Source organism: Aquarana catesbeiana, linkage group LG06, assembly GCF_042186555.1.
Source record: "Aquarana catesbeiana isolate 2022-GZ linkage group LG06, ASM4218655v1, whole genome shotgun sequence".
Classification (NCBI taxonomy): domain Eukaryota; kingdom Metazoa; phylum Chordata; class Amphibia; order Anura; family Ranidae; genus Aquarana; species Aquarana catesbeiana.
In genome coordinates this window covers 343,279,423-343,293,229 of record NC_133329.1, presented here as the reverse complement: position 1 = coordinate 343,293,229, position 13,807 = coordinate 343,279,423, and the positions used below count along the sequence as shown (strand labels likewise).

Below are 13,807 nucleotides of genomic sequence, written 5' to 3'. Positions count from 1 at the left end.
CGGCAACAGCGCTTCAGGGGCGCATTTAACCCCTTCCTCAGCCGCTAGCTGGGTTAAATGACGGTAAAGCGCCGCTAAAACTAACAGCGTTTTACCGTCAACGCATGCCCGCTCCAGTGTGAAAGCAACCTACAGAAATTTTTTTACATTTAAACATTTATTAAACAAAACAAACCTCCAATCAGTTCACTTGTATGTATAATTTAGATTTAAAAAAAAAATAACTATATCTTAAATATTAAATACACAAAAACAGGTAATCAAAACTTTTGGACGAAAAAAATGGGCTAACTTTACTGCTTATTTTTTTTTAATTTCATTAGTGTAGTGTATTTTTTTTTAAAAAATTGTGTTTGAAAGACCGCTGCGCAAATACCGTGTGACATAAAATATTGCAACAACCGCTATTTTATTCCCTAGGGTCTCTGCTAAAAAAAATATATATATAATGTTTGGGGGTTCTAAGTGATTTTCTAGCAGAAAATACAGGATTTTTACTTGTAAGCAACAAGTGTCAGAAAAGATTTAGTCTTTAAATGGTTAAACTGAGAACTTCTCCACACAGAGTTCAGCTCATTGATAAAAGAACCTGAAAAGATACAATGTTTCTTCTTATCAGACTTGGCAGGCTGCCCAGGGAGGAGAGAATCCTCTCCACAGATAACTTTCAGACAACTTGCACTTCTATTACAGAAGTCATTTGCAAGTCCCGCTGAAGTTATAATCGGCTTTTTTTATCAGCACAATCAGCCGATGCCGATTAAGTAAAAAAAGCCAAATATCCCCGATATATCGGTCGACCTCTAAGTGGAATGAGAAGCCAGGGTGCCTATCCAGAGACTATCCAGGATGACAAAAAGGGATTTGTTTTTTCTGAAAGAGGAAGTTGCTGAGAGACTCACACAGTATAACCACATCAAGACAATTGAGAGAAATTTCCTTTTGATGAACTGGACAAAAAGACGGGAGAATAATGCACTGGTTATAGTATAAAGCAGAGGGTACCTTAAGCAAGAAGTAAGTCTGAGCTAAGTCTAGCTTCAGTGTGGTTTGCACTGCATTGACAAGAGCCAAATGGTCTCATTCCACTAGGGAGTAATAGCAGTAGACTGCGGCTCCTCAAGGGTTTGCTCATTTGACAAAGATTTGAGCTACTCAGAGTCAAAGTCTTTGCAGCTGACTGCTCAGAATCTGTAAATCAGATACAGAATCTGCTAGAGAGGGTTCCAAAACAAGCTTGTGAGCTCTGTGATTAGAGTCAATAAATAACTGGGTAATTTGGATCATAAGATGTCGCATGACTATATTAAAAACTTTAGCCCAGAGGGCAGAGATCCCGGCCAAACCTACACAGAGCCAAGGAGGACTCCAAAGAGGAAGGATACTCTAGCTGCAGAGGGCATCATGATTTCTGGCTGCAAACGTCGGCTCCATCAGCAAGCGGGTGCAAGCAACCCTCAACCTGTTAGTAGAAATTGACCTGAGGGCACCTGCTAGAGTTAAACTGTCCCCTCCAAGAGCCCTTCCCACTGTGTCTAGAATCAGACATGTGGAGATAAGAGGCAGATACCTACGGTCTGCACCTGAGGGGGTCTGATAGCTAGAGGTGACCAAAATTACTGTAGGTGGGCAGTAAGAACATAATAAAGTTCCACAAGGCTCTATGCAACCGAAGCAGCAGCCGGGAGATGCTTTCTCAATGCAGTATGGTGGGAAACAGCATTGCGGAGCATGCTAGTGCACCCCAGCCAGCAAATGATGTCCACTCTCTGTCCAACAGTGTTAACCTCCTCCACGGCGAAGCCAGCAGGAAACGGGGAATAATGGCACCCAGCGATCATTAAAAAATGGTAGCGCTGCCAGTTATCAGAGTAGTCAACCTTCTCATGTTGCAAGCATTCAGAGACTGAGTAAGTGCAGAGATAACAACATCAGCTCTGGACCCAAAAAGAGATCTGCAACTGACTTAAAGTGATTGTAAAGCTTAGTTTTTTAAAATAACAAACATGTCACACTTACCTCCACTGTGCAGTTTGTTTTGCACAGAGTGGCCCCGATCATCCTATTCTGGGGACCCCCGGTGGCGCTATCACCTCCTCCCCACTAGGAGAAGCGCTCTCCCAGGGGGTTACCTTGCGGGCGCGCTCCCGAGTCCAGCATTTGCGTCCATAGATGCAGAATGTAGGACTCGGCCCAGCCCTGCGGCGCCTGCGTCATTGGATTGGGTTGCTATCAATCTTTTCAATCAAGAGCCGAGAACCTCGGGCAGAGAGGTAGAGTGCTTCTCCGCCGAGGGAACAAAGGGGGTCAGGTAAATAAAACGGGGGGGCTGGAGGGCTGGTCACTGTCAGAAGTTTTTTCACCTTAATACATAGGATGCATTAAGGTTAAAAACACAAGGGTTTACAACCCCTTTAATCAGAATTGATCAGTGCCCCGTACAAAACCCAGTGCAGGTCACTTCTAGGCTAGCTCCACATCAGCCAGTCCAGGGGGTTCAGATGCAATACAATCCAAAAGCTAGACTCATAACCAGTGTGCCAGATAGCTGTATCAGTGGTGTAGAGAAGAAAGATAATTATTCTTTGTGGTTGTTGTGTGTTTGTTTGTTTTTTTGTTTTTTTAATGGATAGCTGAAAACTGGAAGGCTATGCAAATGAAAGAATAAATACAACTCCTTTCATACTTTATCCCAGTCCTTGGTGTTCTTTAACATAATTTTTCTTTTTAAAGGTGAAGTTGAAGCAGCTCAGAGTAATCTTCAACATTGTCTTGAACATGACCCTTCATATGCAGATGCTCACCTCCTGATGGCTCAGGTGTACTTGTCCCAGGACAATCTAAAACTGTGTTCACAGTCACTGGAGCTCTGCTTGAGCTATAGTTTTGAGGTGGGTTGTGGAAATAATTATTGGAAACTGATGAGGCTCAAAACTTCAGATTTTTTTTAGTTTGAATTATAAAGTGTATAAATGAAAAGTACTTATCTCATTCGTACAGTACAGGGCAAACAAACTTTATTCTTAGACCATGGCATATATGCCACTACCTTCAGGTGATTGGACACTGGCAAAGTTTTGTGGGGTACACCCCTAGTATATCCATATAACCCTGCCCACTTTGTTAGGCTCCAGTTATTTTGACAGTGTGCTTAGGTGATAGATCTGTTCTCCTGTTGTCTTCTATTTTTTGTCATTTTTTTTCCCTTTATAAGAAAAATTTTACTGAGTATGATACCTCTAGGAAGACCTGACTGTCTTGGGAAAACGTACCCAGAATCCGTTTTCCTTGAACTTTACATTTATTCACTTTATAATGAACTTCAATAAATCTGGAGTTTTGAGGTTCATCTCTATTGGTATGCTTGCTATATTTCTGAATGTGCTTTATATGTCTGCTGCAGTTAGTAGCTTTCAGGTGAGCACAACTTCACTTTAAAGTGGTTCTAAAGGCAGAAGGTTTTTTATCTTAATGCATTCTATGCATTAAAGCGGAGTTCCACCCATTTTTGTCCCCCACCCCACCCCCTTGGTGCCACATTTGGCATGTTCGGGGGGGGGGGGGGGGGTAGGCTGGTACCGGATACCTGTCTTGTATCCTGTCCCCGTCAGCAGCTCTACTCCCTCCTCCTTCTTTATATGTATGTATTTTTTTTGTCACAATAAAAAGGTTGTTTCGAGTTGACAGTCAATGTGTTTTGGGGTCATACACAGATCAGGGCTTGGATTTATCGCAAGATCATTCTGGAGCTCAAGGACAGTGCACTTATTCTATCACTTTGTTTCAGTGTGCTGTGATACTTGCATACTTTGGAATTTGTGAGTGGCAGCACCATTCATTTACCTGGCACTTCAGCTCCAATCACATGATTGCACAGACAATAATGAACAATGCTGATTTATTTTTTTCTATGTAGCTGTAGCATATATAAGCAACATATTAAAAATTACATTTCTGTAAAAGGAACCTGTGGTTGTTAAATAAGGTCAGTGTATGTAATGTGTTCTTTGGATTATCGTCACCATTTCCTAACTTTTTTTTTATCCCTATAAATGTTCTCAGATGAATGACCTTAGAAAAATGGGAAATTTTGAATTCACCTTACTTCAAATGTTATCGGTGAAATGGTACTTCTTTTCTTACAGATACGTGAGTATCCAGTATACAATCTCCTGAAAGCACAGACCCAGAAACGAATGGGAGATGTTCAAGAAGCCATTAAAACACTACAGATGGCAATGAACTTACCTGGAATGAAGAAAGGAAGCACTACAGCAAAGTCTAAAGGAAGAAAAGTAGAGATCAGTGCCAGCGACAGGGTATCTATTTACCTGGAACTTGTAGATGCTCATCGTATGAATGGCGAGCAGGTAAAGGAGGAATAAAGCTTTTGTAAAGGCATTTTTTTTTAATTCTGTTCTGTGTCTGCTCCCATAGCAAATGTATTAAAGTACTACAAGGCATTTCGTGCTCACAAAGGGAATTTAAATCCTTTGTGGCTTTTGAGGAATATATCCATTTTTTTATCTGGGTTCAGCATTAGAGGGTTACTCCACTTTAGTGGAGGAAAAAAAATAGCAAATAAAGAAAAAATAATATAGCGCATATGATTGCGACACTAATAATTTTATAATTGAATGTTATTAAAAATTACCTTTCCTTTTCAATCTGCAGCCAATGTAATTTTCTGAGAATATATTGCAATATCGCTGCCTGGAGTGTGTACTGACCACTCTCCAGAAACATAATTTCCTGCTTGTGTGATTGGCTCACCAATTTTCCCAGAAGTCTGCCCAAGATACAAGTCAGATTTCAGGCATCCCTTGCAACAAAAATGTCCTTTTTTGAGAGATACTTTCAATAGGAACCCATCTAAAAGGATGCAGCCCAGCAGATTTCCTCATTAGTGCCCTGTAGCTCCACACCTGACAGTTAATTATGAAACCACTCCCATTAGGCCCCTTTCACACTGGGGCGGGGTGGCGGCGTCGGCGGTAAAGCGCCGCTATTTTTAGTGGCGCTTTACCGTTGTATTTGCGGAGGTATTTGGCTGCTAGCTTTTAACCCCCGCTAGCAGCTGAGAAAGGGTTAAAACCACCCGCAAAGTGCTGCTGCAGTAGCGCTTTGCCGGCGGTATAGCCGCGCTGCCCATTCATTTTAATGGGCAGGAGTGGTGGAGGAGCGGTATACACACCGCTCCTTCACCGCTCCAAAGATGCTGCTAGCAGGACTTTTTTTACTGTCCTGCCAGCGCACCACTCCAGTGTGAAAGCCCTTGGGGCTTTCACACTGAAGAGACAGGAGCGGCTCTTTTAGGGCGCTTTGCAGGCGCTATTTTTAGCGCTTTAGGCCTGCAAATCGCCCCAGTGTGAAAGGGGTCTTATGCCGCGTACATACGATCGTAAATTCATCCAGCAAAAGACCGATGAGATGCAAAAGACCATGTGTATGCTCCATCGGACTTTTGCTGGCCGAATTCCAGCCAGTTAAAGATTGAGAGCATGTTCTCAATTTTTCGGTCGGAAAAAGTTCCGATCGGAAATTCCGATCGTCTGTTGCAGTTCCGACGCGCAAAATTCCTACGCATGCTCGGAAGCATTGAACTTCATTTTCTCGGCTCGTCGTAGTGTTGTACGCCACCGCGTTCTTGATGGTCAAAAGTTCCGCAAACTTTTGTGTGACCGTGTGTATGCAGGCCAAGCTTGAGTGGAATTCCGTCAGAAAAACCATGCAAGATTTTTCTGACGGAAAATCCGCTCGTGTGTACGTGGCATTAGACTCATTAGAACAGAGACACAGAGAAACGCACATGAATTTCTTCAGAATAACAAAAGGTAGGAATCTGCAACAAAGTTTGTTATAATCCTTGCAATGTACATTGATCACCCAGAGGGGAATGTTTTTTTTCTCAACAAAAGTGGAGTTACGCTTTAAATGTTTAAAAACCAGACAGGCTCACTGTAAGGCCAAAAGATGAAGAAAAAGACATGAATAATCACCATACACTCGAGTAGTGGCCTTGTGTACTTTATTTAATTTGGAAAAGTAAATTTGAATTATTGGTCTTTTTTTTTTTTTTTTGTATGCGGGGACTGGATTTGATTTTATATTCTTAAATTGAAGGTTAGCTTTCACAATTCTGTTTTAATGATATAATATTAACATTAGAGTTTATTCACTGGCCATAGCGGTCAGACATTTTTTCTGACCTGCAGTGCAAAGAACAGATTGTCTCACTGATTCCCTTTGAAAAGTTTTCCAATGTAAGGACCTATATACTGCCCGATATTAATTTTACTCAATAACCTTTCTTTATTGCTATTTCTGTACATGTATCTAAAGCACGAGGCAGCAAAGGTATTACAAGATGCTATCAATGAATTTACTGGAACAGCGGAAGAACTGCGTCTCATGATTGCGAATGCGGAGCTGGCTCTGACTAATGGCGATGTGGAGCAAGCATTATCCATGCTTCGAAATGTCTCTCCAGAGCAGCCTTACTTTGTACAGGCCAAGGAGAAAATGGCTGATATTTATCTGCAGCACCGAAAAGATAAGAAGCTCTATGTCAGCTGCTACAGGTAACATACTTTAATTTCACAATTCTTTCTGGGGTAGATTTACTGTCAACGTCACTTCTACTCACAAAGAAATATGCAAAAAAAAATTAACAAAGAGAAAATTCTCATTCAGTTTAAAAAAAATAAATGAAAGGTAAAACATTTGTGTGCAGAAATAAAAAAATAAAAAAAAATAAGTGATCACATACCTTTTTGTTCTCAGCTGCATAAGAGCTGGGGGAGGAGAAGCAGCAATACACTGAGCTTCTCAGTGAAAGGCTGTGCAGGAGGGGGGATGTCAGGACAATTATGATCATTAGAGGAGAGCATGCCGAGTTCCCAGCACAGCTAGAGAACTGACAGTGTGTTCTCCTGCTTATTGTGGTCAGTTTTTAATAGGAAAGCAGAAGGACTAGCAGGAACACTAGGGATTTCACACAAAGGAAGCAATACAAAGAGATCAGGATACTTTTTCATACTAGTACATGCTAAAGCAGGCATGTAGCAGGAATATGAAATGTCACGTTTACATATACTTTAATAGAAATAATGCAGTATCTACTTGCATTAAAAGTAGTATTAATGAAATTCACCAGCTTAAATACATTACATTACATAATACCCTCATAAACAACATTGGGGCCTTGTTATTTTTTCAAGTGAAGCATTTTTATTTATCATCCTGTAGTGCATACATTTCCAGAGCAATGTTCTACTTTTCTTAGCACTGTTAAAGAGGAAATTTTGTCCAGGACTTTAAATTGTTTGTCAGGGTAAAATAAAAAAAAGATATATAATCTTTGCAATACTTTTGCAACCTTTGCAATTCTTTATTGCTTTAAAAACACTTCAATTATAGAAAAACACCTGTTGATCTGCCAAAAATTCAGTGTGCTTCTATCTTTTTACCTGGGCTGATACCACAATGCCTCTGCTGCACTGGAGTCCCTGGCAGCATTTTCAGCCCTACCTGCTGAACTACAGAATTTCACTCGCCTAAACTCCTGCTTGGGATTTATGGAGACTTATTAAGTTGTGAAATGTAACCCTCTTTAACATACATGAGCAGTACACTATAAAGTGACCCTACGGCCTGTCTGTTGGCATTAAATAACTAGCATAATTGTAACAAGCAGTAAATGAATTTTAAAACAAGCCCTCACTGACCTCTGTAACTGCAGGCACTGTGGAGCAATTTATCCTCAGAGTTACCAGCAGAAGCTCTGAAGTCATCCCTGTAATTCTGTAATGCAGCTCAGTTCACCATACAATCCTCCTCACCAGTGATCTTGATCTTTGTTCATGATGCAGATTATCAGGTTGGAATGCTGTTATGTCATTGCCTTGAGGGGGGAAGTTAGATTGCCAGAAGAACAATGTGGACAACGTCATAGCTTTTACTGTACAGTTTGAGGATAAATTGTTTCACAGTGCCTGTAGCTACAGAGTTCAATGAAGGTTTACTACTGGATGGAAGGTAAATTTATGTAAAATGTTTAATGCATCTGTTTTTCAGGGATCTGGTTGAGAAGGTTCCAAGTTCTCAAACATATCTCCTTCTTGGCGATGCCTATATGAATATTCAAGAGGTAAGGTGAACTGCCTAGACTTCTCTGTATTGAGATCTACTGCACTTGCAGTGATTACTATATGAAGATAATATAAGCTAACTTTAAACAGTCATAGACACATTTTGGTAGAAATTTGAAACATCATTAATGGTATCTATTTTTATCTTTTTATAAAGCCGGAGAAAGCCATAGATGTTTATGAGCAGGCTTTGAAGAAGAACCCCAAAGATGGAACACTTGCCAGTAAAATTGGTAAAGCTCTGATCAAGACACACAACTATGCCAAGGTACTCGCCATGCTTTTTCCTGATCTATAGTACATTATTTTTGTGTACTTAATCGTACATCATTGGCAATGTGTTGTGGTCTTCGACAGGCTATTAGTTACTATGAAACCGCTTTGAAAAGCGGTCAGCAGAGTTTTCTCCGCTATGACTTGGCCGAGCTCCTATTAAAGCTGAAGCATTATGAGAAGGCAGAGAAAGTTCTACAGCAAGCACTGGATCATGAGACCGGTATGATTGAGCCACTTATTTGCACAATAGCAATTACAATTAAAATGTCTAACATATTCTGCAGAATTTTCTTTGCAGCATTCCTTTTATTGAAATGATCTGATTTTAGTTTAATTTTGCTTTTTTAAGTTAATGAACTATCTCCTCTTATGGATGACAGCCGTTACCATGTTCTGCTTGCAAAAATTTACAGCAAGATGGAGAAGACAGAAGATGCCATTGTTTCCTTACAGAGAGTAAGTTTTTTTTAATCTATATATTCATATTGTTTTGTTCACTATCCTTTAAAATGTCTATTTAACCTTACACTTATCGGATTCCTCCCCCCCTCCGGAGCCACATTTGGCACCTTTCGGGGGGAAGGGGGGAGTGGGTACCTGTTTTTTACAGGTACCCTGTTCCCATTTCCGGGAGACCGGGCCACGGCGAAGTACATCGGCAGCTCGGCCTCGCTCCTCTTCTGCCAAACCAGTGAGAGAGCGCAGCACGCTTCGTGCATGCGCAGTAGGGACCCGGCTGTGAAGCTGAAAGGCTACACTGCCAGGTTCCCTTACCAGCAATTGCGGCAGCAGCACCCGACCAGCCGATGTAAACAGGACAGGTAAGTGTCCTAATGTTAAAAGTCAGCAGCTACAGTATGATAATTTTTAAAGGGGCCGGCAGACCTCCTCTTTAAAGTTTAACACCAGGCAGATATAAAATGACACGCATTTATGTTTCTCTGTATTTATGGATACATCAATACGTTTTATATTTTTTTAATGCGGATAGTGTAAGTACCTCAATTTGGCCCAGTACCAGCCTCTTGCAGTTACCTGTAGAGCAGAGCACAGACTAGGAGAGGGAGAAGCAGCACAAAAAGCCAATCATTGTGCTATCAATGGACAGCTGATAGGGGGAGAGTGGAGTGACGGAGAGATGAGTTCATCAGTGTACTGCTTCTCTTTTAACTGTCCAGTCATAGGCTGAGGAGGGACAGGAGTTGTAAGTGCAACACTTAAAAGATAAGTTCATCTTTTAAAAAAAAATAAAATAAATGCACATCTTTTTGTAGGTAAAAAAAATGTGCATTTATAATTTTTTATTTGAAGCCTGTAAAGCATTGCACTCGCAATCAGAAGATCGCGGGTGTCATGCCATGCAGGACTCCTGCAGACTTCTCATCGTACCTTGTACGAGCAGGCAGGTGGACACAGACAGGAATGACAGGCACTCAACAGTACCATGGTAGTTCATTCAAACTACAAAGGCTGTTGGGGCTTGTAGGTTCCCATTCACAGAGGACTTTGAATGATGGCGTGGCTGGACGGGCGTCCCGAGAAGATGCCCGTCCGCTGTGACTGGGGGGGGGGCGGCTGCAGCTGTTGGAACATGTTACATGTTCCGAAAGTTGAACTTTAAAGGGTTTGTAAACCCTTGTGTTTTTTCACCTTAATGCATCCTATGCATTAAGGTGAAAAAACACCTGGCAGTGACTGGCCCCCCAGCCTCCCGTTTTACTTACCTGAGCCCCAAATTTCTGTCGGCGGAGACGCGCTCTCCCTCTCTCCACGGGGTCCTGGCTCTCTTGATTGGATAGATTGATAGCAGCGCAGCCATTGGCTCCCGCTGCTGTCAATCTAATCTAATGATGCTGGTGCCGGGGCGCGGGGCTGAGTCTGGCATTCGTGTCTATGGATGCAAATGCTGGACTCGGGAGCGAGCCCGGGAGAGTGCTTCTCCTAGGGGGTTATCTAAAGTGGGGAGGAGCTGCGAGAGCCGCCGGGGGACCCCAGAAGAGAATGTTCGGGGCCACTCTGTGCGAAACGAGCTGCACAGTGGTGGTAGTATGATATGTTTGTTATTTAAGAAAAAAAAAAGAACGAACCCTTACAAACACTTTAACTCAGGTACTTTGCACTGCCAGATGGGGCTGTGCTAAGCAGCAGAGCTGTATACATTTCAGGACTGAAATTTATTTAAAGCCACAGTTCTTTTACATTCACTGGAAACCTGTAATTATTTCAAAACCTAATTGTAAAGTATGGGAATCTGCTAAACATGTATTGTATATTAAGGGTTTCATTCAATAAATCCCTCTCTATGCCAAACACCTGCTTCTGAAAATCCTCAAACTTTAGGCCTTTGGAAAATGGAAGGGCGCTGGTATTCTAACTCCAATCTGACCTCTTCTTAAACAAGTACAATTCCTTACAATATCTACAGCCCCACCATGCTCTCCACTCCTAGCTGGGTACTACTAACCTGATGATTGCCCCCACTGCACTCTTTGATGAGTGGGCTACAACTACTAGCACAAAGGGATTGCTCTCCCTATTGCACATTTTTACGCACCAACGTTATCCATTAACTCCCTATGATGTGTAGGCAATGGTGGAAGACTGACCTTGGTGCGATTTCCAAGGAAACCAGGTAGAATATACTACAGGCACTCTCACAGATCTCCCGCTCTGCTTCTCATAGAGATCATGAACTTATATTTATTTTTTTTGTGGTTCGGTTTTTAATGTAGAGTTGGTCCAGGAGGTGACTCCTGTTGTGCTAAGTGTGGTTGCAACTTGGGAGACATGTTACATACTGGGACAGGGACATTTTGACTACAAATATTGTCCCTTGGCACTATATTAAATGATACCCCCATTTATCTGTATCCCGGGATACTTCAATTCCTCAATACAAGTTGATGGGCTATATACACTGATCACCCATAACTTTATGACCACCCAGCTAATATTGAGTACTTACCACTTTTGCCACCAAAACAGCTCTGACCCGTTGAGAGATGAACTCCACCAGACCTCTGAAGTTATGTTGTGGTATCTGGCATCAAGCCTTCAATAGCAGACTCTTTAAATCCTGTAAGTTGAGAGGTGGGGCCTCCATGGATCGGTCTTGTTTTTCCAACACATCCCATAGATGCTTGATTGAAATTTAAGATCTGGAGAATTTGGAGGCCAAGTCAATACCTCAAAGACGCCTTCTTCCTTGGCTTCCATGGTCCAGTTTGATGCTTATGTGCCTATTGTAAGTGTTTTGTCTGTGGACATGGGTCAGCGTGGACACCCTGACCTGTTTGCAGCCACGCAGTCCTGTACACAAAAAACGGTGATGCACTGTGTGTTCTGCCACCTTTCTATCCGAACCAGCATTAACTTTTTCAACAACTTGGTCTACAGTAGTTGTTCTATTGGATCACACTACATGGGCTAGCCTTCACTTCCCCCATACATCATTGAGCCTTGGCTGTCTATAACTTTGTCACAGGTTCACCAGTTTTCTGTCCTTGGACCACTTTTGGTAGGTCCTGACCACTGCAGACGGGGAATATCAGGAGTTTTGGAGTTACCCTGATCCAGTCAACTAGCTATTACAATTTGCCCTTGTCAGTTTAATTCAAGTCATTCAAATCTTTACACTTGCCCATTTTTTCAGCTTTCAAAAAAACAACTTCAGGGATAACATGTTCACTTACTACCTAATATATCCCACCGACTTTCAGGTGCCACTGTAACAAGATAATCCATGTTTTTTACTTTACTCGCCAGTGGTCATAATGTATTGACTGGTCGGTGTATATCCCGGCAGTATCAATAGGCTGGTAAAATCCCTTCTTCTCACTTGAACCTATAGATTCCCAGGTCCTGTTTTGTTTACTATGGTGACCTGCAGTCCACACTTTCTACACGCTGCTTGTTACCCAAGGGCTGTGCTACATAATATGGCTGTGCTGGAACACTGAATTGACATATACAGAGAGGCTTTTAAAATAAGGATCTTGTTAAAGAATGAAACTTTGCAAAATAAACTGAACTTCTGTCTCTATCTATGTTGTCAGGCTCGAGAACTGCAGGCCAGGGTACTGAAGAGGGCACAGCTAGAGCAGCCAGATGCAGTCCCAGCCCAGAAAGTGCTAGCAGCAGAAATCTGTGCCGAAATTGCCAGACATGCTGCAGCCCAGCGTGACTATGAGAAGGCAATCAAATTTTACAAGGAAGCTCTGGTGTACTGTGAAACTGACAATAAGGTGAGAAGTACTGAACTGTATCTTTGCAGGCAGATGGCTCACTGGCTTTTGTTTAGTATAGAGGTGTGCGAAGAGAAAAAAAGGGCACACCAGCCTTGTGCATTATCCTTGGACATATTTTTATCAAAAAATGAGGTAAAAACCTACTCACAAACATGTAAGGAAAGACTCGCGATACAAATGATCTCCAGATGACAGCAGTTGGTCTACTGACAACAGACTCCAGATGGTAGTAACAGAGATTTCAAGGGCCATTGCCGGCTGACGCGTTTCAAAGGGATGCCTAGGCTCTGGGGAAGAAGGCATCCCTTCTAAACGTGTCAGCCGGCAGTGGTCCTTAAAATCTCCCCTGGTAGCATCTGGAGTCTATTGACAGTAGACCAATTGCTGTCATCTGGACATCATTTGTATCGCAAGTCTTTCCCCACATGTTTGTGAGTAGGTTTTTACCTCATTTTGTAATAAAAATATGTCCAAGGATAATGCACAAAGCTGGTGCGCCCTCTTTTGACTGTTAGGATACCCCTATCCTTGATGGCAGCAAGGCCTGAGACACTTATTACTACGAACTCTAGTCCACCTGGTGACTCACTTGTGCGCAGGAGTGTTTTGTCTTTCTGTTATAGAGGTGTGCGGTCTGTGGATTGGTAACTTTATAGTTGTGTACAACAATGTTTATCAACTTCAGTCCTCAAGTCCTCACCTGTACAAAATAAAGGAAATCCTGAAAACATGACCTGTTGGGGGTACTTGAGGACTGGAGTTGAGAAACATTGGTGTACAGTGTTAAAGAAATAGGATGATTGTAGTATTCGTGTGCATTTTGTCATCAGAAAAATATTTATCATTATATGCTTTATATCCCACATAGCTAATCTAAGGCACCTTTCACACAGGTATTCTGATCAGATTGGCCTATCAGTTTCTCAGGTGGACCTGATTGGAAAGCCCATGGAGCCCTATGGACAGGCAGATGTAAATGGCAGATGTAAATGGACTTGTGTCTGTTTACATCCGCTTACCTCTGGGTCCCTCCAGATTCGGCAAAAAAGACTGCGTCCTGTTTTTTGTGGACCAGGTTAGAAGTAGCCTGATGTAAACAGACAATGGAGTCCATTAACACCCGGCCATCTATAG

At 42.1% G+C, this 13,807-nt stretch overlaps 1 protein-coding gene across 1 annotated transcript in view; it reads left to right on the top strand.

Moving 5' to 3' along the window:
* TTC21B (tetratricopeptide repeat domain 21B) overlaps positions 1-13,807 on the top strand; it is a 134,067-nt gene that overhangs the window by 78,826 nt on the left and 41,434 nt on the right. Inside the window, exons 13-20 of the mRNA XM_073633965.1 lie at positions 2,734-2,891; positions 4,146-4,370; positions 6,343-6,581; positions 8,077-8,149; positions 8,308-8,418; positions 8,508-8,646; positions 8,776-8,882; positions 12,482-12,670. Coding sequence (XP_073490066.1) covers positions 2,734-2,891; positions 4,146-4,370; positions 6,343-6,581; positions 8,077-8,149; positions 8,308-8,418; positions 8,508-8,646; positions 8,776-8,882; positions 12,482-12,670 — 1,241 coding nt within the window. The remainder of the gene's footprint in view (positions 1-2,733; positions 2,892-4,145; positions 4,371-6,342; positions 6,582-8,076; positions 8,150-8,307; positions 8,419-8,507; positions 8,647-8,775; positions 8,883-12,481; positions 12,671-13,807) is intronic.